General features: G+C 40.1%; 1 protein-coding gene across 3 annotated transcripts in view; it reads left to right on the top strand.

The window, feature by feature from the left end:
• Positions 1 to 22,774, top strand: part of DOK6 (docking protein 6) — a 253,275-nt gene that overhangs the window by 140,885 nt on the left and 89,616 nt on the right. For all 3 annotated transcript variants that reach the window (XR_010747363.1, XM_066352469.1, XM_066352470.1), the window contains exon 5: positions 818 to 1,007. Coding sequence is in view for 2 of the 3 variants with exons in the window: in XM_066352469.1 (XP_066208566.1) it covers positions 818 to 1,007 (190 nt within the window). In the remaining variant the exon portion in view is untranslated. The remainder of the gene's footprint in view (positions 1 to 817; positions 1,008 to 22,774) is intronic.

Below are 22,774 nucleotides of genomic sequence, written 5' to 3'. Positions count from 1 at the left end.
TCAGACAGACTCCCGCATGCGCCCGACCGGGATCTACCCGGCACGCCCACCAGGGGGCGATGCTCTGCTCTCCAGGGGGCGATGCTCTGCCCCTCTGGGGCGTCGCTCTGTTGTGACCAGAGCCACTCTAGTGCCTGGGGCAGAGGCCAAGGAGCCATCCCCAGCGCCCGGGCCATCTTTGCTCCAATGGAGCCTCGGCTGCGGCAGGGGAAGAGAGAGACAGAGAGGAAGGAGAGGGGGAGGGGTGGAGAAGCAGATGGGCGCTTCTCCTGTGTGCCCTGGCCGGGAATCGAACCCGGGACTCCTGCACGCCAGGCTGATGCTCTACCACTGAGCCAACCAGCCAGGGCCTGACCCATTTGGTTTTGACCGTAGAGAATGCATACAAAAAGTTGTAGAATGAGTGAGTAAATTAATTAATGATTAAGAATAATTTAATCCGCCTGACCTGTGGTAGCGCAGTGGATAAAGCGTCAACCTGGAAACGCTGAGGTTGCCAGTTCAAAACCCTGGGCTTGCCCAGTCAAGGCACATATGGGAGTTGATGCTTCCTGCTCCTCCCCACTTCTCTCTCTCTCTCTCTCTCTCTCTCCCCCCTCTCTATAATGAATAAATAAAATCTTTAAAAAAAAAAGAATAGTTTAATCCTTTTCCATATACCATACTCTTTTTGTCATATACCATATAGAAAGAGGCAGTGTACACAGATGTCCCCCAGGGACATGGTGGCGCCCTCTGAAGGCTGTAGGTAGTCAGACAAGTTAACACGGAGCTGCCATACTTATGCCTCTTTTCTCCCTCCTATGTTTCTCTGCAGAGCGGTTCAATGTGTACCTTATGCCGACGCCAAATCTGGATATTTATGGTGAATGCACAATGCAGATCACTCATGAGAATATCTATCTCTGGGATATCCACAATGCCAAGGTCAAACTGGTGATGTGGCCTCTCAGCTCACTGAGGAGATACGGGCGAGACTCAACGTGGTTCACCTTTGAGTCGGGAAGGTAAGCTCTGAGTGCAGCAACCAAGCGTAGAAGGTGTGTGACCGGTAGACTCCTGAAGGAAAGGTTCTGTCCACTAGCACCCCAGATGACCATTGTTTTTATAAAGAGTGGAATTTGCAAAATATCTTCTCTCTCCAGATTATTGTTTATAATCTAATAAAACTGTGTTAATTCTATGGTTAAGTTAATTACCCTATTCAAAATCATTTCCGACTCTTAGGCTGGCATTATTATAGTGTCATAATTATTTGAATCATGCAATATATGGTAGTTTGCAATACTATTACAATATTATACTTTTGTTATATCCTACTATCTTTTTAGTATACTAGGACTTCCATAAAATTCAGTGTGTCCATGATGGCATTCTACGTGAGTGTTTTATAAACAAATAATTTTTAAGAAAGTTTTATATAAAGTTGTTTGTTTGTTTTTATTAAGTGAGAGGTGGGAAGTCAAACAGACTCCACAGGCACCCTGACTGGGATCAACTCGGCAAGCCCTCTACCCTGTGATGCTTTGCCCATCTGGGGTCACTGCTCTGCTGCTCAGCAACTGAGCTATTTTAGCACCTGAGGTAAGGCCATGGAGCCATCCTCAGCACTTGAGGCCAACTTGCTCAACTACTCAACCATGGCTGCAGGAGAAGATGAGAGAGAGAGAGAGAGAGAGAGAGAGAGAGAAGGAGGGGTGAGGGGTGGAGAAATCACCTCTCCTGTGTGTCCTCACTGGGAACCCAGAACTTTCACATGCCCAAGCCTATGCTCTACCACTGAGCCACCCATCCAGGGCCATATAAAGTTGTTTAAATATTACTTTTTAGGTTTGAAATAAGTGAATAAATATTTACTTATCCAGGTGTTTATGTTAATAGCATTAGGTAAGCATAAATATTAATTCAGAAAGACAATGCATGTGCCAATTCATAATTTATGGAATGGGTAACTCAGATTTTAAACTCAGTATGTCAAGTCAAATACGTTGCTTTCTTGATTACAGCATATGGATAGAATCCATAAATGTCTGAAATGAATGCTTACTTCACCATCATTGTTCACAGACATGATTTAAACATGAGCTTCAACCAAGTAAATCAATGTCTGTATGCTATGACCTCTTTGTGATGTTGTTATCATACACCCAAGACAAGACAAGGTTAGGGGATTCTGTGTGAGACCTTGTGCATCACATTATGAAAACGAATTTGTGGTGTTATAAAGTCATTATAGTGAATTTTTGTTGCACTTGATATAGCCATTTTCATTTCTTAAGTTTCTCTTACAAAACTGTTAAGTACTTAGTCAACATCAGATTCTAATACTATCCATATAAGGAAAACCAGATGTCTTTTAAAGTTTTAAAGGGAAAAAAAACACATAAGCAGAAGTAATTTTACAAGTCTGGAGCCCTTTTGCACTGAGGTAATATTAAAGTCTCTACCACATTGATTTCTCTAACAGCCTCCAATCCTGGGTTTACATAGTGGCTGTGACTTCACTCAACTATGTGATTATGTCTGCCTAGATACTGACAGTGTAATCATAATCACATTCTAGATAACTATCAGGAAATAAACATTTTCATTAGAAAATGAATATTTTTAGGCATGCACACTATTTTAAAAGTTATATAGCTTTGAGAAAGGGATTAGGGATTAGAGAGTCACTGGCCTAAATTTTATTATACATTTTTTTTGCTGGCCTTAAAAGTTAGTGTATTATATATAAAAAGAAATGGTTTATTTTTCACCAGTTAGCAATATACCTTCAGGTTCTCCTAGCTTAGCTCTTTCTCCTAGATTTCCCTGTATTTTCTTATTTTTATGGAGAGCAATTTTACTACCTCAACTGTTTCCTCATTTCAGTAGATGTCTCAGGATTTTAAAAAAACAAATAATTATTCTTTCTTTTATTGTGGTTATGTAGATTTTTTATTTCATTTATACCCAGCTACGTCAGCTTGGACCTTGCTCCTTCCGAGTCTTTAAGGGAAGTTGTCCCTCTGAGGTTTCAGAATTCCCAAACAAAACAGCAGATCACTCAGTGTGCATTTGGCTTACCTGACACTCAATATTAATTGGTTTTCTATGATTTTGATGATTTTTAATAAGTTTAAAGTACACAAAAAAATATATCAGAATAGGTGAGGTCCATAATCCCCAAGGTTTTTCTGTTTCATTTGGTTTCTAGTTCTGGTAATTAATTAATTTATTTATTTTTGATTTAGAAGATAATTTTTCTTTGTTTTTATTTTTGCCAGAAAAGCCTTCTTAAAGAAAAAATATTTTAAAATTATAAATTATGTTAACACTCACACTCCTGTGTGACCCAGGAATCAGGAAAAACTAGATGTAGATCACAGCTCTGTCACTTATTCGTAACATAGGTGGTACCATTTGACCCTCTGGCCTTCATTTTTCTTTTTTGCATCAGGAGAATCATAATCTGCTTCCTAGATGTGTGTGGAGAGGTTGAGTGAGTTAGGAAATATAAAAGGCATGCATCACAATATTGTCACGTAGTGGTCATTGAAGATTGATGATTAATCACTCTTTATCAGAATTTACATAATTTGCCCTTTCCTAGTTTCTGAATGAAGCTTCTACTTAGGTCGGAAGAATGCTTCCTAGAGAATTCTGCTAAGTTAAAGCCTTAGCCAAAAACATGGGAAATATGGTGAGAGAGAGACACCAAGCCAAAAGTTTAGGAGAAGCTTGCATTCGAATGCTGGAGAAATCATTATAAACTCAACATCTAGAATCAAAGTTGGTGTTGCCTGTCATGAGTCAGGAATTTGAGGCCGGGAGAGAATAGAAAGGTACAACAAGACATTGGAGTACAGACAAGGCAAAAAACTGAGTAGTTGCTTTATACTAACTGGTGCTCAGAGCAAAATGTGTAAGTTACCAGGTGCCTAGTTCATTGAAGAATCAGCAGATCTACAAGAACTCTCTAATTTCCCGTATGGAATTCTTTGGGATGAGTTTGCACCCCAATATTATTGCCTGTGGAGAAATCAGAGTATAGAGCAATGGAAAACAAACTACTTTACCCTTAAAATGTTAAAGGAAAAAAACCTAAAGGAATCTAAAGGATACAGGCCTAAATATATAAGCTAAAATTATAAAACGTATAGAAGAAAACAAAGAAAAGTATTTGTAACCTTAAAGTAGGCAACGATTTCTCAAATGCCACACCAAAAGCACAATCTACAGATATATATAGATAAGTTGGGCTTCATCAGAATGAACTTCTGCTCTTCAAAAGACATTCTAAAGAAAACACACAGGCAAGCAAAAACAGGAAAACTCTAGCACTCATCAGGAGAGCAACTATGAAAAAAAAACAGGAAAGAGTAATGTTGGTGACGATGTGGAGAAATTGGAATCCTGTGCACTGTTGGTGGAAATGTAAAGTTGTAGGGCCTCTGTGAAAAACAGTGTAGTGGTTTCACAAAATAACTGAGAACTTGCAAGCAAAAAACAAAGGGGATTTGAAAAATTCAGAGCCTTGAGAAATTGGGAAAGGTAATTATGTTCAATCACCAAAGAATCGGCGAAAAAAATAAGAAAGTCTTTAAGTGACAAAAGCAAGTTAGAACAGCTTCAAGAAAAAAACCCAACAGATTAAATGTGTAATCTCTACACTTTTTGCCAAAATCTCTCAACTGATTCAGGTACGGCAAGGTAAAAAGCAGTTGAAGAGTATAATGCCTGGGACAATCTTTTAATTAGACACAAATGAGCCATGATAAAGAGTTGATTGAGTGTGCCTCTACAGAACTTGATAAAGTCAAGATAGCAACTTTAAATCAAAAGAGTTTTGGGGAAGAAGAAATAAGATATTATAGCAAATCAGAGTAGGTCTTCAAAAACATTCCAGAAACGTGGTGTTGCCTTTGGTCCATATGATCAACTGGAATTACATTTATAAACAACCTAGTAAGATTTTGACAGGCTTTTACAGGGCGGGAAATCCCATAAACCCTGAAATATTTATGACTTTCTAAGTCATGACCATGCCATAGACTGGATGGCTTCAACAACAGATATTTAACTGTGAGCCACCTCACAGTCCTGGGGACTGGAAAGGCCAAGGTCAAAGTGCCAACTGAGAAGGTACCCCGTGAGGGTTCGTTTCCTGGGGTGCAGGCAGCGGCCTTTCCACCATGTCCTCACACAGCAGAAAGGGAAGGAGAAGAAACAAATTTTTCGGTATCTCATCTCTTAAGGACACTAATCTTATATCTCAGAGAACCACCTTTCTGACCCGACTGAGCCTGGAAATACCCTCTGCTCAAATGCTGCCTTGTTGGTGGTTGAGGCTTCAACATATGGATTGTTGGGGGTGTGGGAGGGACACAGTTTAGCCTAGAGCATGCCAGTTGGGGAATTTTCCAGCCCTTGGCCTGTTGTGGCAACTGACATGGTCTAGTGCTCAGACGTCTGAGCCACACAGTGGCAGCCACAGAGTTGTCCCCGACCCAGTTGCCCCATTGATTTGTCCAGACCCACACCAGACACAGCCTCGGTGACAAATGGACCTTTGTTATGTTCAGCCGTTGAGATGTAGAGTTGACATCATTATCATTTTTAAAAGTACAAGCATAACTTAACCTATTTTCTTAATATGTATGACCCTTCGGTGATCGCAATACCCACTCACTAAATAAATACCTCCATATTGCAATTCCTACGTTATACTAGAATCATTGGTCGATCTATCTCTCCAGGTGCCCTGTGGGCTCACTAAGGACAGGGATTATTTTTTAGCTATCTCTGTTTCTCTAGTTCTTATCAGAGTATTTGGCAAGTGATTGAAAGCACCCGAGGCTTGACCAGGTGGTGGTGCAGTGGATAGAGTATAGGACTGGGACGTGGAGGACCCAGGTTCAAACCAGCTTGAGTTCAGGGTCGCTGGCTTGAGCATGGGATTATAGACATGACCCATGTTCACTGGCTTGAGCCCAAAGGTCACTGGCTTAAAGCCCAAAGTCACTGATTTTAGCAACAGGTCACTTGCTCTGCTGTAGCCCCTTGGCCAAGGTACAAATGAGAAAGCAATCAATGAACAACTAAGGAGCCACAATGAAGAATTGATGCTTCTCATCTCTCTCCCTTCTTTCTGTCTGTCCCTGTCTGTCCCGCTGTCTCTCTGTCTGTCACAAAAAAATAAAAATAAAAATAAATCATCCCAGAGAATAAATGCAGGTTTTGAACGTCACAAAAATTTAAATCATAATGTTCAACTGAGTTTTAGTTGCATGTTAGAGGGAATAAGAAAGACCTTCTCCTTTAAAAGTTTGCATTGAAGATATCTGTGATGTTTTAAAACAATGCATCTATGTAAATTTTTTCTGTAATTCCAAAGAAGTAATGCTAAGACAAAGCCATTTAGGAACTTAGTGCCTTTTTTTTTCTGTCTATTTGGTAAATCTTTTGCTACTATAACACTGGTACTGATTTTCTCCCCCAGGATAAAACATTAATTAAATGACTTAGGAAATGGTTCTTATCAAGAAATGGAGGCTCTGATCTTAATTTTTGCTCCATTAACTTTAAAGTTCAATACATTTTTATTGAGCCCACACATACTTCAGTGTGAGTTGCTTTGCATTAATTGGTCTGTAGGGATTCCAATGACAGTTTGGCCTTCCTTTTAGGTTTTTTTATTCTCACTTCAGAAAGTTTCTAAATTTTAGTAACAGTGGTTAAATCAAGGAATGATTGCCAGAATCAAAGAGATAAAAATCAATGGAGAGAGATGTGAAGCTCTGGTCTGATCTCCTTCACAGACTGGAGACAGGTCATCACCTACAGCAATGAGACGCCTCACAGGAGATGACTCTTCTCTGGGACATTTAGAACAGTTGAGCCACTCATTTGTTAACTATTGATTGATTCATTCAAAATATGAGATACACATATTCTCACATTTTGGAAGCCGAGGCATATTCTGTTGCTATTATGACATCTTCTATTAATGGCATCCTTCATTGGTTGCAGCCCAGGGTGACAGTGATGTAGTCACCGTTGCGGGTATGCACACAGCCCTGGCCAGAGATACCCATGTCCTTCTCTCTTCCATTGACATCATGTGCAGTGTTTGTGCCTCCCTCCTTGAGTTTAATTATATTTCGGTTTAATTGCAACTCTTCGATGTTTTGGTCAAGAAACCTTTTAGAACCATTTGAAAAAGGAACATGAGTCCTGGATGCTCTCTACAAACTCACTATGAATACTTTCTGGTAGATAATGTCATGCACCAACTAGCATTAAACTTACTGAATACGTGCTGGTGGTTTGGAGGGAAATCGGCACACTCTTGAGTGAAGACGGCCGTAGCACCAGCACTCCTGGTGGTGAGTGCAATGACATTTGAGAAAAAAAGAACAAAGGGCATGGATAACTCTGGGTTGATTCACAACAGTTAGACTCTGTAGGTGTGAAAGTTTTAGCACTTCCTTCCCTAATTTATTTTATTTGTATTTTTCTGCATGGATAAGAATAATATACTATAATTCATGTCAAGTGAGCCTAAGTCTTTCAACACATATAAAAAATGTAAGTGATAAAAAAACAACCTTGTATGATAGTACAATTGGCACATTTTTCTCCCTCAGTGATATAGAAAATGAGGATGGGCCTTGTCATCGTTGGTGTTTTATATTTGACAGAACAGACAGTTACTGAGTCCATATTATATGCCAAGCATTGTTCTAGGTCCATGATGGCGAACCTTTTTATAAAAACCACCCACTTTTGCAGTGCTGGTCAACCTGGTCCCTCCCGCCCACTAGTGGGCGTTCCAGCTTTTATTGTGGGCAGTAGCAGAGCAACCAAATGGCGCTGCAATTGGCCCACCATGAAAGCTGGAAAGCCCACTAGTGGGCAGGAGGGACCAGGTTGACCAGCACTGCAAAAGTGGGCTGTTTTTATAAAAAGGTTCACCATCATGGTTCTAGGTGGTGGGGACAACTCAGGGAACAAAGACTTCTGCTTTCCAGATGCTAATAAGCTATTTAGGCAGGAAAGTAACAAAACAAAGAAATTAGTACAAACATGCATAATATATCACATGTTAATGAGTGTAATGGGGGAAAAACATATTAAAGTGATAGACATGCTGTGTGGGTGGGTGCTGTTTGACAGAGTAATCAAGGCTTTTTAATTTTTCTCAGAAAAATATATTAGACCAAAGGTGTCTAGCAGGGAAGACGGGAAGATGCCAGCTTTCAAGTTAGAGTCCGAGTAGGTGTGGGAAGTGAGAAAAACATGTTACTCGTATATGACTTCAAGAATTAGCCCAAGCAACCAGAAAAATGCAGTTGCCGTTTACTATAATATAGAATACTGAAGAAATGAAAGATTAGGTTGAAAATCAGGAGTAGTCATTCACATATGTCTAATATAGTCTATTGTTCTCATTGTTCTATTTTATTATTGTTGTTCAGCTTTTACTGTGTTTAATCTGTAATTACACTTCATCAAAAGAATATGTGTACAGAGGGAAAGTATGTGTAGTGTTCAGTCCTGTCTGCGGTTTCAGGCATGCAGTGGGGGTCTTGAAGATATTCTCATGGATAAGGGGGGACTACTCTATTTACTTTGATACCTGTCTTTAAGAGAGAGGGTATGCTATTAAAATTTCTGTCACTGTGACCAGCTCCATGCACAGGATAAGTTGTTTTGATAATGGCAGCCGGAGTAGACATCGTGCACATATTTATGGCTTTATTCTCTACACTTTTTATTTTTAATTTTTACTTATTTATTTATTTTTACAGGGACAGAGAGAGAGTCAGAGAGAGGGATAGATAGGGACAGACAGACAGGAACGGAGAGAGATGAGAAGCATCAATCATCAGTTTTTCGTTGGGACTCCTTTGTTGTTCATTGATTGCTTTCTCATATGTGCCTTGACCGTGGGCCTTCAGCAGACCGAGTAACCCCTTGCTCGAGCCAGCGACCTTGGGTCCAAGCTGGTGAGCTTTTTTTTTTTTTTTTTTTGGCTCAAACCAGATGAGCCCGCGCTCAAGCTGGCAACCTCGGGGTCTCGAACCTGGGTCCTTCCACATCCCAGTCTGACGCTCTATTCACTGAGCCACCACCTGGTCAGGCTACACTTTTTATTTTTAATTTCTGTTTTAGCTTTGCCTAAACATCTTTGAAGGCACAGTCATTTCTTCTATTTATTTGTATGTTTTCCTGAGTTTCATAACTGGATGCAATTCTTTTGACACATGTATCATATTCACCTATAGACAGATTTAATGATATGCTAATGAGCTATGGATTCAGGACCCCTCTTTAATAAAAGGCACCCTGGCAACTTCAATATTGAACATATGTGATCAATATTTTTGTCATTTAGCACCGGTAAAATATTTTTCTGTTCTTATTAAAGTAAAAGCCTTCAAAACTGTATAAACTTTGGACCCCTCAAAACCCCGGATCTCTACCTGCCTGAACTAGAGCTGTTTGAATCATACTGCTCACAAAAGTTAGGGGAGACTTCAAAAGGAATATGAGGTGATAAAATATATCCCCTAATTTTTGTGAGCAGTATATTTGTGCAATATGGGTGCTGGATTTGTATAAATATATCTACTTATTTTTTGCCCCTTCCTTTCCAAATGAAATAAAATAATCTCATGCCTAAGATGGCAGCCTCACCATGACACATCGATGTCTGGATCACATAGGCATGAGGTGGCCAGTCCTGGCCCTAAATTTCATCAGTGCTCTGAGTCAAGTGATAAAAATAAGTTATAAACTCAACAATGAACCCCACGGTAGAGAAGGAAGTTAACACACCTAGTCTGTGACCCCCCTCTCTCCCGAGAAATACTAAAGGGCACTCCTCCAGGGAACAGAGGGAAAGCAAGTGTCCAGTCTAACCTTGTCAACATGCTGAGTGGCCACCTGGGAAGTGGACTGATGATACTGCTGGGGGGAGGTTCTGTATCCATGGAGGCTCTTAGCGGCAGGCCCCTGGTTTGGGATTCCACAACGGTGGAATTATGAGACAGAGCTCCCTAGAGAGCGCCACTGGCACAAGATATTCAGGACATAAAATAAAGGTATTTCCTAGCGCAACACTCTCTGAGGGCTGACCCAGCTGCGTTCCTCACTTACAGACCTCATGCATCTGGGGAGGCGGTGCACATCCAATGCTAGGAGAGAGGTCCTAAGAAGCAGGTGGCCCAAAGCTCTGCCTGCCTTGCTGGTGCCTCTTGATTGCGGTAAATGTAATACTTGTAACATCTCTTGACGCTCAGACCCTTTGCCCTGACTAACCCCCAATATGCTCAAAAACAGTTGACAGAAAATAAGTAAAACAAATTTAGATTTAGAACAGAACATATAATCCATTAATGTTTCTTATAAATGAGTAATCTCTTAACATAGCTTTTTTTTATCAATATACCTGGGTCAGATGAAAAAATAATAAATAAAATAGATGTTTATTAGCACCAATATACCACCAAGTTGGATGAAAAGAGCTTGAGGAGATCTTGCAGGGAAATCTATCCTGATCATTAAATATTTAGCAGTATTTTTATATGGTAAATAGTTTATGGCTGCTGTAACATTCGCCCAAATTCAGTGAGTGTATGGTCAAGAATTTTGCTTGCATTGGCTCCCAGAACGACCCCAACAGTACATGAATCATGAAGAATTTGATGTGAATAACATGTGTGCATAAATCAAATTATATCGCAGAAACACATTTTGTATATTTCCTTTTATTTGCAATTTTGGTTGTAATAAATATAATTTAGAAAAACCATTCCTTAGGGAAAAAACACTAGAATGAAAAAAGAAAGCCTTTATAGCTGAACAAATTTGACATTATGACATTATACATTCCTTACATTAAGGTCATGTAATGAAGTAGTTTTAGACCAGAATATGAAATCTCAGGCAATCCATTCCAGGTTAAAATTCCCTTGAGTGAGATATTTAAACTCTTTTGAGCATCAGTTGTATCATCTGAAAACTGGAAATTAATTTTACCTGGTTCGTGGTGTTGTTTTATTTTTTCTTTATTTTTACTGATTTATTTAAGTGACAGGAGGGGAGATCGTGGGACAAACTCCCGCATGCACCCCACCAGGATCCACCCAGAAATCCCCATCTGGGGTCAATGCTCAGATTAGCCAAGCCATCCTCAGCACCTGAGGCCAACTCTTGAGCCATCTGAGCCACTGGCTGCGGGAGGGGAAATGAGAGAGAGAAGGAGGAGAGGGAGGGGAAGAGAAGCAGATGTTGCTTCTCATATGTGCCCTGATCTGAAATCGAACCCAGGATGTCCACATGCCGCAGGACCAATGATCTATCCCCTGAGCCAACTGACCAGGGCCATGTTGTTCTAGAATTAAGTGAGATGATGTACATATAAGAAAATGATCACTGTCTGACTTGCAGCTAATGGGAGACACAGCTACTATGAATTAGACCAATTGTTGCCTTTTGTTTTAATTGAAGGCCGTATCTGAACTTAAAGGACACCAGAGTTTTCTATTTCAGAAGAGCGATTGCAAACCAGGTCACACACACGATAGTAAACAAGGTGGCATATGCTGACAACTTTTCAAGCTAAAGACATCAGCTCCTCCGCCTCCCCCACCTGTTCTGCGTGGTAGAACTGTCAGTCAGGGGGTTAGTTAACCACACAGGCCTAAGGAATGAGAAACATAACTTCTGACATTTGGCTTAGCAGATGCAATGAATCCTTCCCTCCTCACACTCTTTGAAATAAAAACTTTCTCTCTGGAGTTGCCTTTGAAAGACTCACGCTCCATTGCTCTGTAAAGGGATTGTATTTGAAACAAGTCAAATCAGGGTTTGAATTGGTCATGTCAGCATTGAACGCACCCCCACTGTCTTTCTATTTGCTTTTCTATTACCACCATGAACCCACTTTGCTTGGGCACGGATTTCTGAGGCTGCGATGTTTGTGTTCATTGCATTATGATCAAGGCAATTGGCAGGAACTGGTTCATTCAGAAGAGGGCTAGACAGCAAAAGCCGTTCTCCTGGAATTAACTAATTTATTTGAAATATCCTGCTCACAAAAATGAAGGGATATTTGAAAATGAATATAAAGCAGTAAAAAAAAAAAAAAAAGAAGAATTTGATCTCTTTTAAATTAAACAAGAACATCAGAAAAGCAAACAACAAGTCAAAGAAAGTTATTCGATTATGCAGAAGAGATGCAAAACCAACTTTTATTTCACTGGTGAAAATGCACTACACAAAAGGCTGAAAGTACTGGAGCATCTGCACGTTCCCTTATCCTCTCTTTTTTGTGAGCAGTGTATAAAGTCTAATCAAAAGGAAAAGGGATGCTTTAGCAATATCATTTCAGCAGCCGGAATCCAGGCTCTGTTCAACAGACTCAGTTCTATTTCCTCCTGGCTGGTCCTCCTGGCTGGCTGAGGAGGCTCAGAACCAATTTCTCTCTCTTGGGGAGGTCAGAGTATAACACAGATACCCACCCGCCAACCCAACCCCGATGAAATGGTGCCCTCCTTGAGGAAGCATTCTTTCCTGCCTACGAGATCATTGAGGACTTCGTTCTCTGAGACCCACTTATTTGGTACAGCTAAACCTTGAGGAGTCAATTGGAAAAGTTTTAGCTAAGAATGGGGCCATGTGATGAGAACTAGGGGGCAATATAATCTGCAGCTAATTTCAATTATAATCATTAGTGACAAACAGTTAAATGCATTTGTGAGGTCCTCCTGTGGTGGATCTCTTTTCACTCTGGAAACAGTGACCACCTTACCCCAGAAGAGCTAGGGTTGTATTTTTTTATTTTGTTTCGCGTCTCTATGTGGGCAGGTTCTGCTGATCCTCCCTGCCATCACACGGTTTCCGCCTGTCCTCATCTCCCTTAGCACGCCCCTCTGTTGGTTCACTTCAAGAAAACTCTTGGATTATGCCTTCAGTGACTAAGAGTTGCGTTAAGAGAACAGACTCTGCAAAAATGATAAAAGCATCTTCCTCTGGTGACTTATAACTCCTGCCTAGAATGGTGTCTTAAATTCGGCTCCTTCTATTCTCACAGGAGAATAACCTGTGAATAATTTCTAATTTCCAAATGGATACCAAGTGTACAAAACTACCCACCCCACCCCCAGCTTCTAGGGAACACCAATCTGATTTCTATCCTTACAGTTGTTTTTTCAAAAGAATGTCATTTAAATGTGTCTGGCTACTTTCACTTAGCATGATGCCTTTTAGATTCTTCCAGAGTGTCTCATACAGGGGAGTTTATTTCTTTGTATTGTGCTATACATATACTACAAATTCTTTACCCACTCACCAGTTGAGAATTTTAAACATATTTTAGTTTCTTGCATGATATAAACTCATGAGTTCTGGTTTTAAGGAAAATTCTCTTTCACTTTTTCTCTACTCCAGAGAGATTGACTCAATTTACCCCACCAATTTCTACATCCAATATAGATTTGTTTCTGGATAGTAATCCCTAAACACAGTGATATTTCATCATGAAAAGCTTCTGTAATACAAATATTAATATGTGAAAGTATTAATTGATGCATTTTTTTCATTTAAAAAGATATTTCTCCATATGTAAAGCATAAGCTTTGAGAAATAAGAAATACTTTATGAAATCAATAGAAAATATGGGAAGTATATTTCATGTTGTGCCTAATAAGTATTGATCAACAAAAGAAAGTTACTCAGAGTACAAGGGTAATTCTTTTAATAGGAATTATTACTATTCGGGTTTGGTAGGGTTTTCAGACCAGGAGATTGTTTCCATTAAAAAGATGGTTACTCACATTTCCCAGGAGGAGGGGCGTCCCATGACTTGGCTGGGGCGGGGCCACGTGGAAAAGCCCCAGGCTTAGTTGGAGGAGACAGGGAACCCTGGAAGAGGGCCTTTTGGGGGGACCTGGGGAGACAGGCTGAGCAGGCTCAGGAGTGGCTGGTTTGAGTCATCTCAGCAGGTGCAGGGGTCTGAGGGCTGACCTTAGATTTTGGTTACCTCACCCTGGAGTGATTAGGGCAGATAGATAGTGACCGGGGTGTGAGCGCCCAATGAAGTATGTAGGTACTTGGAGGTGGAGGCTCTGGAATGGTAGGTTTGCACTTCCAAAGCATGCCTGCCAAGTGAGTTATTGACTGTCTCCAGGAATCGGCTACCTCTAGAGCTGGAGGCAGCACCTTTAGAATCAGCAAGGTCCTAGATGCCAAAGCATCAGAGCACAGAAGATAAAAGACACAGTGAGTGCAGTAACGTCTTCTGCCTGTGTTCTTCTAAAACACATACTGCTTCTGAGGCAGAGTCCGCTGAGGCAAAATCCTAGGTCACTGCCGCTCATGGGAGTGAGGGCAGAGGGACCTTGGTGTCCGCCCCGAGCCCTGGGGACTCCGAGCAGCAGACTGGCCTCTTGGCGCCTTGGCAGCAATGGGGGGTGGAAGGAAGGAGGTGGAGGGGAGCCCCCCCCCCCGCTGCTGGCTGAACGCTGAGGGAACACCATCTCCACGCAGCCAAGACTGTTGTTGAGTATATATAATTCTCCGAGCCAGCGACTGTCCACCTGTTTCATCTCAGTTCACATGTAAACTATTAAAATTCTGCAGCACATCAAAAAAAAAAGAATATCTTTTGCTGATCTGACAAAAAAAAATAGGTATAATTTTGATGCATTCACACCGGTGGCTATTATTGTGTTGGCTCTTGTCATTTATTTTTTATTTGGCAGTCTAAGGAAACAGAGGCCAGTGCCCCTGACTACACAGTCGGGTACTGTATGTTTGAAAAATTCTTGCGGCACACCGGTGGAAAAATCTCTGCTCTAAGCAGAAACCCTTAGGTGAGTTGGAAGCACATTTTATTCCAACTCTGGATAGTAATCCCTAAACACGGTGATATTTCATCATGAAAAGCTTCTGTAATACAAATATTAATATGTGAAAGTATTAATTGACGCATTTTTTTCATTTAAAAAGATATTTCTCCATATGTAAAGCATAAGCTTTGAGAAATAAGAAATACTTTATGAAATCAATAGAAAATATGGGAAGTATATTTCATGTTGTGCCTAATAAGTATTGATACTAAGGTACTATGAGACAGGGTTTAAAAATTACAGGGTGGTGAAATTGTTAAAGTGTTTCTGTAGTATGATGATGAGACCCCTATTTTTTAATAAAAAAAAAAGAAGACTATTTTGTGCCAGGTAATCACTGGCTTGGAGAATTAAACTCAACAGCAGTCCTGGCTGCATGGAGATGGTATTCTCTCATCAATGAGTTAGCAATCACTTTCTGTCAGGCCAGGAACTCCCCTCCTACATGGACAGGAGTGTGTCTGCTGGTGTAGCACGAGTCGGGAGTTCCGCCATATAGAAAAGTGCCGTCATAGTCATTCACTGGGAACACTTGCTTCCTCCCTGGTCCACTGGTTCTCTGTCTGCCTCCCATTCTGTAATGTGACCAAAGACAGCGTTGACCTGGCTGAGGACTGGAAATGAGGGTGAGGATGACCACCCATGTAAACAGACTGGACTCTGGCAAAAGGGAAAACTTGGGAGTCCGCTCAAAGTCTAAACAGCTAAGACACCGGGAATCCAAAGCAATGGTTTACCAGATCCTGAACCCTAATTCTTCCCTCATCTTAGAGGAGGAAAGAATATAATTAAATTGCTGGAAGCAAAACGTGATGGACACCTCAAGTCCTTGGCCCTGTGAGGTGGACGAGCAGTTGATATTAGCGTTCATTCTTTCCAACAAGACACACTTTAAAGGTTCAGCATGAAACCATGATTCAGGAAACACAAGCTTTGCATCGATATTGTTTATGTATATTTTATAACTAGATTTATGTTATGAAGCATAATAATCGCTAGTGGCTTCTCGAGATATTATAGTGTATAATTACACGTTTAATTCCGCTTTGGAATCATCTTTCTCTCTGTCTCTGTCTCTATCTCTGTTTATTTTCCTCTCTCTCTCTCTCTTTCTCTCAGATATATTTGTTGTTACATGCTAGTGAGTCAGCTCCGACACCTGGCAACCCTATGAATGAGTGATATCCTCAGTGGCCAATCCTCAGCGGCCCTGGTTAGCTCCTGTAGACTCATGCCTGTGGCTTCTTTGATGGAGTCAGTCCATCTCCTCCTTGGTCTTCCTCCTTGTGTACTGCTTTTGATTCTTCCCAGCAGTCGTTTTCCCCAAAGCCCTGCCTTTTCATGATGTGCCCCAAGTTAGACAGCTTCAGTTCAGTCATTTTTGCCCCCAGTGATGCTTTAGACAATTTGCCTTAGGGGCCCACTTATCCAGCCTTCTGATGGTCCAGGGTATCCACAGAGCTCTCCTCCAGCACCGTATTCCAACTGAATAGGTTTTCTATCCATCAGCCTTCTGCACTGTCCCACTTTGACATCTGTGCATAATAACTGATCATGGGAGGGTGCGGATGATCTTAATTATGGTCTCTAATGTCACAACTTTGCTCAAGGTCACATCTTTCATAGCTACGCTCTTTATTTGTTTTTCCCTTACCCACACCTTTTGTAGGGAACTCCTTCAGTGATCAATGCAGTCTTGTGTTCCAAGCCCTCCCTAGCATTACAGCCTTTATGATGATAGATAATTTTCATAGTTAATTCTCGCATTGTGGCCTACTGATGAAGCCCTGCGACGCTGCACCGAAACCGACCTGTCTCCATATCTTTGGTGTGTGTGCATATAAATGAATTCTAGAATCAATAAATTGTCAAAGTCCTATGATTTTTTAATTTAAAGAAATAAAACTTAACTTATAGTACATTTATTTCTCAAAAGCTGTGTGACTGTCTTTACTTTAAGCGACAGAGTAAGCCTCAATGCCATAATTCTCTAAGACGTCCTTCTTCTCTTGAGTCATTCTGCCCGCATTCTCATTCCAAGGGCAGAATCTATAATGGCGGGATCTTGAAGAAGGCAAACATAAATCATCTCAGGAAGAAGATAATATGCATTTTAGAGGGCTCAAATTATTTCCATAAAATAAGTTTATCACACAATAAAAAATTATGAGAACACACAGCAAGTGGAGACAGCATGGAGAAGAATGAGAAGAAATGGTGGAGGATGAAAACAAACCTGGAGACACCAGACCCTGGAGTCCTCATCTGCAGATTTTGAGGTAAATGCACTCACACCCTTTAAAGAGATAAACAACAAGATTGGGAATTTACCCAACACACTGGAAACTATTTTTAAAACTGAGAAAATGAGAATATTCAACAGTAGCATAAAACAGCAAAAATTGTTATTGTTATTAGTAGTAGTATTGATAATACTTTTATCATCACCACTATCTCTAACAGTCCTCAGAACTGACTGGGCCCAGCTAAGCAGACCTTGTTCATTCATTTGTCTCATGTGTTTAAGGCAAGCTGGTGGAGGCTGGCATGAAACATCTTCCTTGATCACATGTCTGGAAGCTGATGCTATTCAGATCTAGGTTTCCACTGGGGAGTAAGCTGGACCCTTATATGTAGCCTACCTGATGTGGCCTATGCTTCCTAAGCATCATGATTGAGTTCCAAGTGCAAGTGTTTCAGGAAAAAAGGGGTCAGGTCGAAGCCAGCTTTTGTGAGTTAAAATCGAAAGTCAGAGACGTCACTTGGGTCCCATCCTGTTCTCTAGAATAAATCACTAAGACAAGCCCAAATTTAATGGAAGTGGATCAAGACTCCTTCTTTTGATATAAGTAATGTCAAAAAATATGCAGGTCTATACAACAAATAAAACAACAAGCATTGTAAACTAATTAAATGTGTATAGCTACAAATTAGGCATACCCAAAGAAATAATTAACTAATGGGGGGGGAAGCTCAGAAGGAAATATCCAAATAAAAAATTATAGACAAAAGTCTGGAAGAGAACATGGAAAACAGAGAATTCTTAGGTTTAAGTGGAGTCTTAGAAGAGAAGAGAGATAATTGGACAGATGCAAGATTTTAAGATATAATGACTGAGAATTTCAGAAATAATAAAAGAGATCGTATCAAAGAGTCAAGAATTTCTACTAAACCTGAGATGAAGAAATGGAAAAAAAAAAAACTGCACTTACAAGGAAACAGGTTATTTTCAGAAGTACAATGTAACTTATAGCTAATAGCTCAATAGAAGTTATGAAAGCCAGAGGGGGGGATGGAATAAAATCTATAAAATACTAAAGAAAAATAACTGTCTACTTAAAACTCTATTCACAGTGAAAATGTTCTTCAATAGTTAATGCAAAATAAAAATACTTTATACAAACCAAGTCGGACAGCCGACCTTCAGAAAAAGAAAAGCAGATATACTAAAAAACATATTTCATGTAGAAGGAAGCTATCCCCAGATAGAAGATTAGAAATACAGTAAAGAATAATACAAACTAAAGATGGAAAGAGTGAAGAGGTGAAACTTAAGAAGCAGATTCTAATGGTTATATGGAAGGGAACATAGGAGAACTCTTGTGATTTTGCCAGTTCATTCTTGAAGAACAAGCTGAGAAGACATGCCCTATCAGGCATCATCTGCATGAGAATAGATCTTGGACCATTAGAAGAAACATACAAACTCTTATACAGATATTTGCTTTATAGCCAAATTGGTACTGGAGAACCTTGGAGAATAGTCAGAAATATTAGCAAATGATGCTGAGTCAGCTGGCTAACCCTAGCGAATAAAGAGTAACAGAACCCAACCCCCAGTTTTGTTATTTCTAGACATTAAAATACTCTGAATCCTATTTCAGGATACTGGAAGGTAGAATACATTGAGAAGCATGATAAATCTAGTGTGAATCTGTTCAAATATTTTTCTATTATGATATTAAGTCAACTTTCAACTCAGTACCTTTACCTCCCAATTTTTTAACTGAAAGGAAAGTTTTTGGGTAATAAGATTATGACAAGTGGTCAAGTCAGGGACAGGTCAATGTTTGCATTTCCCTTTTGATCCTATGTTAACTCTAATGTTAAATGTTTTTTCTTAGGACAAAGAAGAGTCATTAAGGTGAAAATAGAAAATTTGAATATAAAGTCCAGTTCCTTTAAATCTAAATTATCACAGTTGATTTCTTGAAGGATAGTAAGAGATGAGAGTTCATACAGTTGAAAGTTTTCCGTCTATCATCACCATAATTTTATTGTATATAATACTTTATTTACTCATTTATTTCTTAATATAGTCATAAAATTTCACAGTTTTTGGGTTCTAGCTTTTGAATTATAATTAGCATGGTGATTTTATGATCATGTCCCCTTAAAAGACTATTTCTTAAAGTCAAAATCAAAGTTTCAAAAGATTCCTCGTAAGGCCTCAGGAGTGACGATTTTAATCAAACAAACATACTTTAAACTCTAAAGAGGAGGAATAAATAAATCCCTATATTAAGGACTAAAAACAACCAGAAAAGAAGGACTTTTCTTCTGTTCCTAGAAATGCCCTTACATCCTGCCCCATAAAGGTCTTTGTAGATTCAACCTCAACTACTTATAATTTTTGTCCTTAATGCTGCTTATGTTTACCAGCATAAAGCTTGCACACAAGACCCCAAGCTTCCCTTCATCAAGCTGTAAATAAGAAGAGCCGACCGCACATACTGAGGATATTATACAAATGTCTAGATTAGAATGTTCCCTCCTGTGGTCCTGTCAGATCACATCAGTAATTGATAGAGACTGTCGCCTTCAGTCCTTCTCTGAAAGTTCTTGTCTCCAACAAGCTGATGCATTTGCGAGCACATGCAAGCACACAAAAAATATTTGCTTAATTATTTCAGAGTGGTTGTAGCCCAAGTCAACTGTTTACTTGGAGAGTGAGATTTTTTTCCGGGCTTATCTCCTCTTCTAATGGGAGGACCTTGATGAATTACTCACCAGAGTTTCCAAGGTAGCTAGCTATAGATCTGGCCAGATTTAAAATAAGCATAACCATAAAATTTTCAGTAAAAATATGCTTATGACAATATAAGCTAGAAGACTAGGAAGAGAATGCTTTGGTTATCTGAAAGAAAAGAATAAGTTTAATTTACTCTCTTCTGTCATCTTGTGCGGTGGCATACAATGCACACTCAGGTGTAATCGCCAACTGCAACAAGCATTCTCATCTCTGTGTCCTGACACTAGTCATCCATCAAAAAATGCTAATTATATTAGTTCTTTCCTAAGCCAGCTCCCTTGGAAGGAATTTGCAAAATGCTGTGGAAGCATTACTATGAATTTACTTAAAGTATGTATTTCATACATTTATTGATGAGAACAAAAAAGAGAGAGAAAATAACCACCGAAGAATTATTTTTCCTGCAGCTACAAAAGACAAGCTAAAAATAAACAAATAAATAAATAATGTAAACATCTATTTTTTTAAAACTAGAACCAAGAGAAAGAATCATTATGTTTATCCTTTTCAGTGATGCCTGTGGATATAAGGAATAAAACCTGTTTGACCTGTTTTTAAACAAAGAGCCTCAACAATGAGGGAATTTTTAGACTGTCAAAGGTCAGTTCAAGGGTGTGTATGAATTTGGAATGTTATGGTCAATCGAAACAAGTTGTAAATAAGAAGAGCTCAAAATTGAAAGCTCTCTAAAAAAAGGAAATGGTATTGTTTCATACCTTGTTTCAACAGAGATCTTAATTTAATTCTACATTATGAGATAAAACTCTATGTTTGAGTCATTTGGGTAACTTGAGTCACTGAGCTTTAGAATTCTTAGCATGTTCTTCAAGGAAGAAAATTATGCTTTATACTATTCACATTTATACCGTAGAACTTCTGGTTCATATTGATGAGAAAGAGTATTATCCAAATAAAATACTATTTTTTTTCTTCTAATGAGTGCCTCCAAACAGCCTAGCAACTCCTCATCAATGGAGAGGACAGAGAAGTGGACGTAAACTGACGTCTCAGCCTGGACACACTTTTCCTTTGATTGAAAGACAGGAGGACATTAGTGACCAAGCTTTAGAAACAGATGCCCATCTCCTTGTCCCTTCTTTCAGATTCAATATGCACTGGACCACCTGATAGTTCAACAGGACCGAACATCCAACTTAAAGAGTGCAGCTCTTGAATTTTTCACCCTAGTCATTATCCCAGTCTTCTGGAGAATCCCTTAAGGACTACACACTGTGTGAGCTCATTCTCCCTAGATAGCTGTGGCTCAGGATAGAAAAGCTGTGGAGTAATACATATTGCTGTATTGCATTTGTTTTAGTCATGGGCTATCCCGCCTGCACCAAATACAAGATCATATGGCATTAGCCTCTGTCTAGATATATATATATATATATATATATATATATACCCTCGGAGCTCATTTGAGAAGTCTTCTAAGTCAAGGCCCTGATGTGTTTGAATCCGGTGCTATCTCTCTTAAGACTAAAGCCCGCAAAACTTATTCTTTTCTGCCTTTTAATTCCTCTTTTTTGGTTTTTACTATTTAATATTCTTAACTTCTGTTGTTAATAGTCAATACCCACATTCATCTGTTGACACACATGGCCAACACGCCTCTGAAATCACTGCTGAACTTTCCATGCTCAAACGTCATGCTCTGAGCACCAGTGCCCTAGCTCAGTGGTCGGCAAACTCATTAGTCAACAGAGCCAAATATCAACAGTACAATGATTGAAATTTCTTTTGAGAGCCAAGTTTTTTAAACTTAAACTATATAGGTAGGCACATTCCTTATCTACGTAGCACCTGCATGTGGTATTTTGTGGAAGAGCCACACTCAAGGGGCCAAAGAGCCACATGTGGCTCTCGAGCTGTGGTTTGCCGACCACTGCCCTAGCTGCTCTGGGCGCCACGGAGAGCATGTCTTCCTGCGACGTTCTGGGAGCACATTAATTCTGCCATTGTTAACATATTGATACTAATAATGCATGAAACAAATCATGCATTTCTACAACATAATATTTAAAAATAATTTTTATGGGTTTTTCTTTTTTTATATTTGCAAAGAATAGTACCATCAGATATCTGTTGCTGTTGTAACAAGTTACCCAAAATTTAATGGCTTAAACAACAATATGTTTGTCTTAGATTATCTGTTTTGCTCAACTGGGCCAAGGTTCCACTGGCCTTGGACAAACCCTGGATGATCTGAGAAGGTGTCTCCTTCTGGCGCAGTGGCTGTCTCAGTGACTACCAAGCAGGACTGGGACAGGGTTCCACTGGTCTTGGACAAACCCTGGATGATCTGAGAAGGTGTCTCCTGGCGCAGTGGCTGTCTCAGTGACTACCGAGCAGGACTGGGACAGGGTTCCACTGGTCTTGGATAAACCCTGGATGATCTGAGAAGGCGTCTCCTTCTGGCGCAGTGGCTGTCTCAGTGACTACCGAGCAGGACTGGGACAAGGTTCCACTGGTCTTGGACAAACCCTAGATGATCTGAGAAGGTGTCTCCTTCTGGCGCAGTGGCTGTCTCAGTGACTACCGAGCAGGACTGGGACAGGGTTCCACTGGTCTTGGACAAACCCTGGATGATCTGAGAAGGCGTCTCCTTCTGGTGCAGTGGCTGTCTCAGTGACTACCGCACAGGACTGGGACAGGGTTCCACTGGTCTTGGACAAACCCTGGATGATCTGAGAAGGCGTCTCCTTCTGGTGCAGTGGCTGTCTCAGTGACTACCTGCGCAGGACTGGGACAGGGTTCTCATCATCCTTCAGACTACCTGGGTCGTTCACTTGGTGCCAGGGAGCCTAAGCACATAAGCACTTTGTAAATTGCTGATAGAGTC

Source organism: Saccopteryx leptura, chromosome 11 (genome assembly GCF_036850995.1).
Source record: "Saccopteryx leptura isolate mSacLep1 chromosome 11, mSacLep1_pri_phased_curated, whole genome shotgun sequence".
Classification (NCBI taxonomy): domain Eukaryota; kingdom Metazoa; phylum Chordata; class Mammalia; order Chiroptera; family Emballonuridae; genus Saccopteryx; species Saccopteryx leptura.
This window is presented reverse-complemented; position numbering and strand designations above follow the sequence as displayed.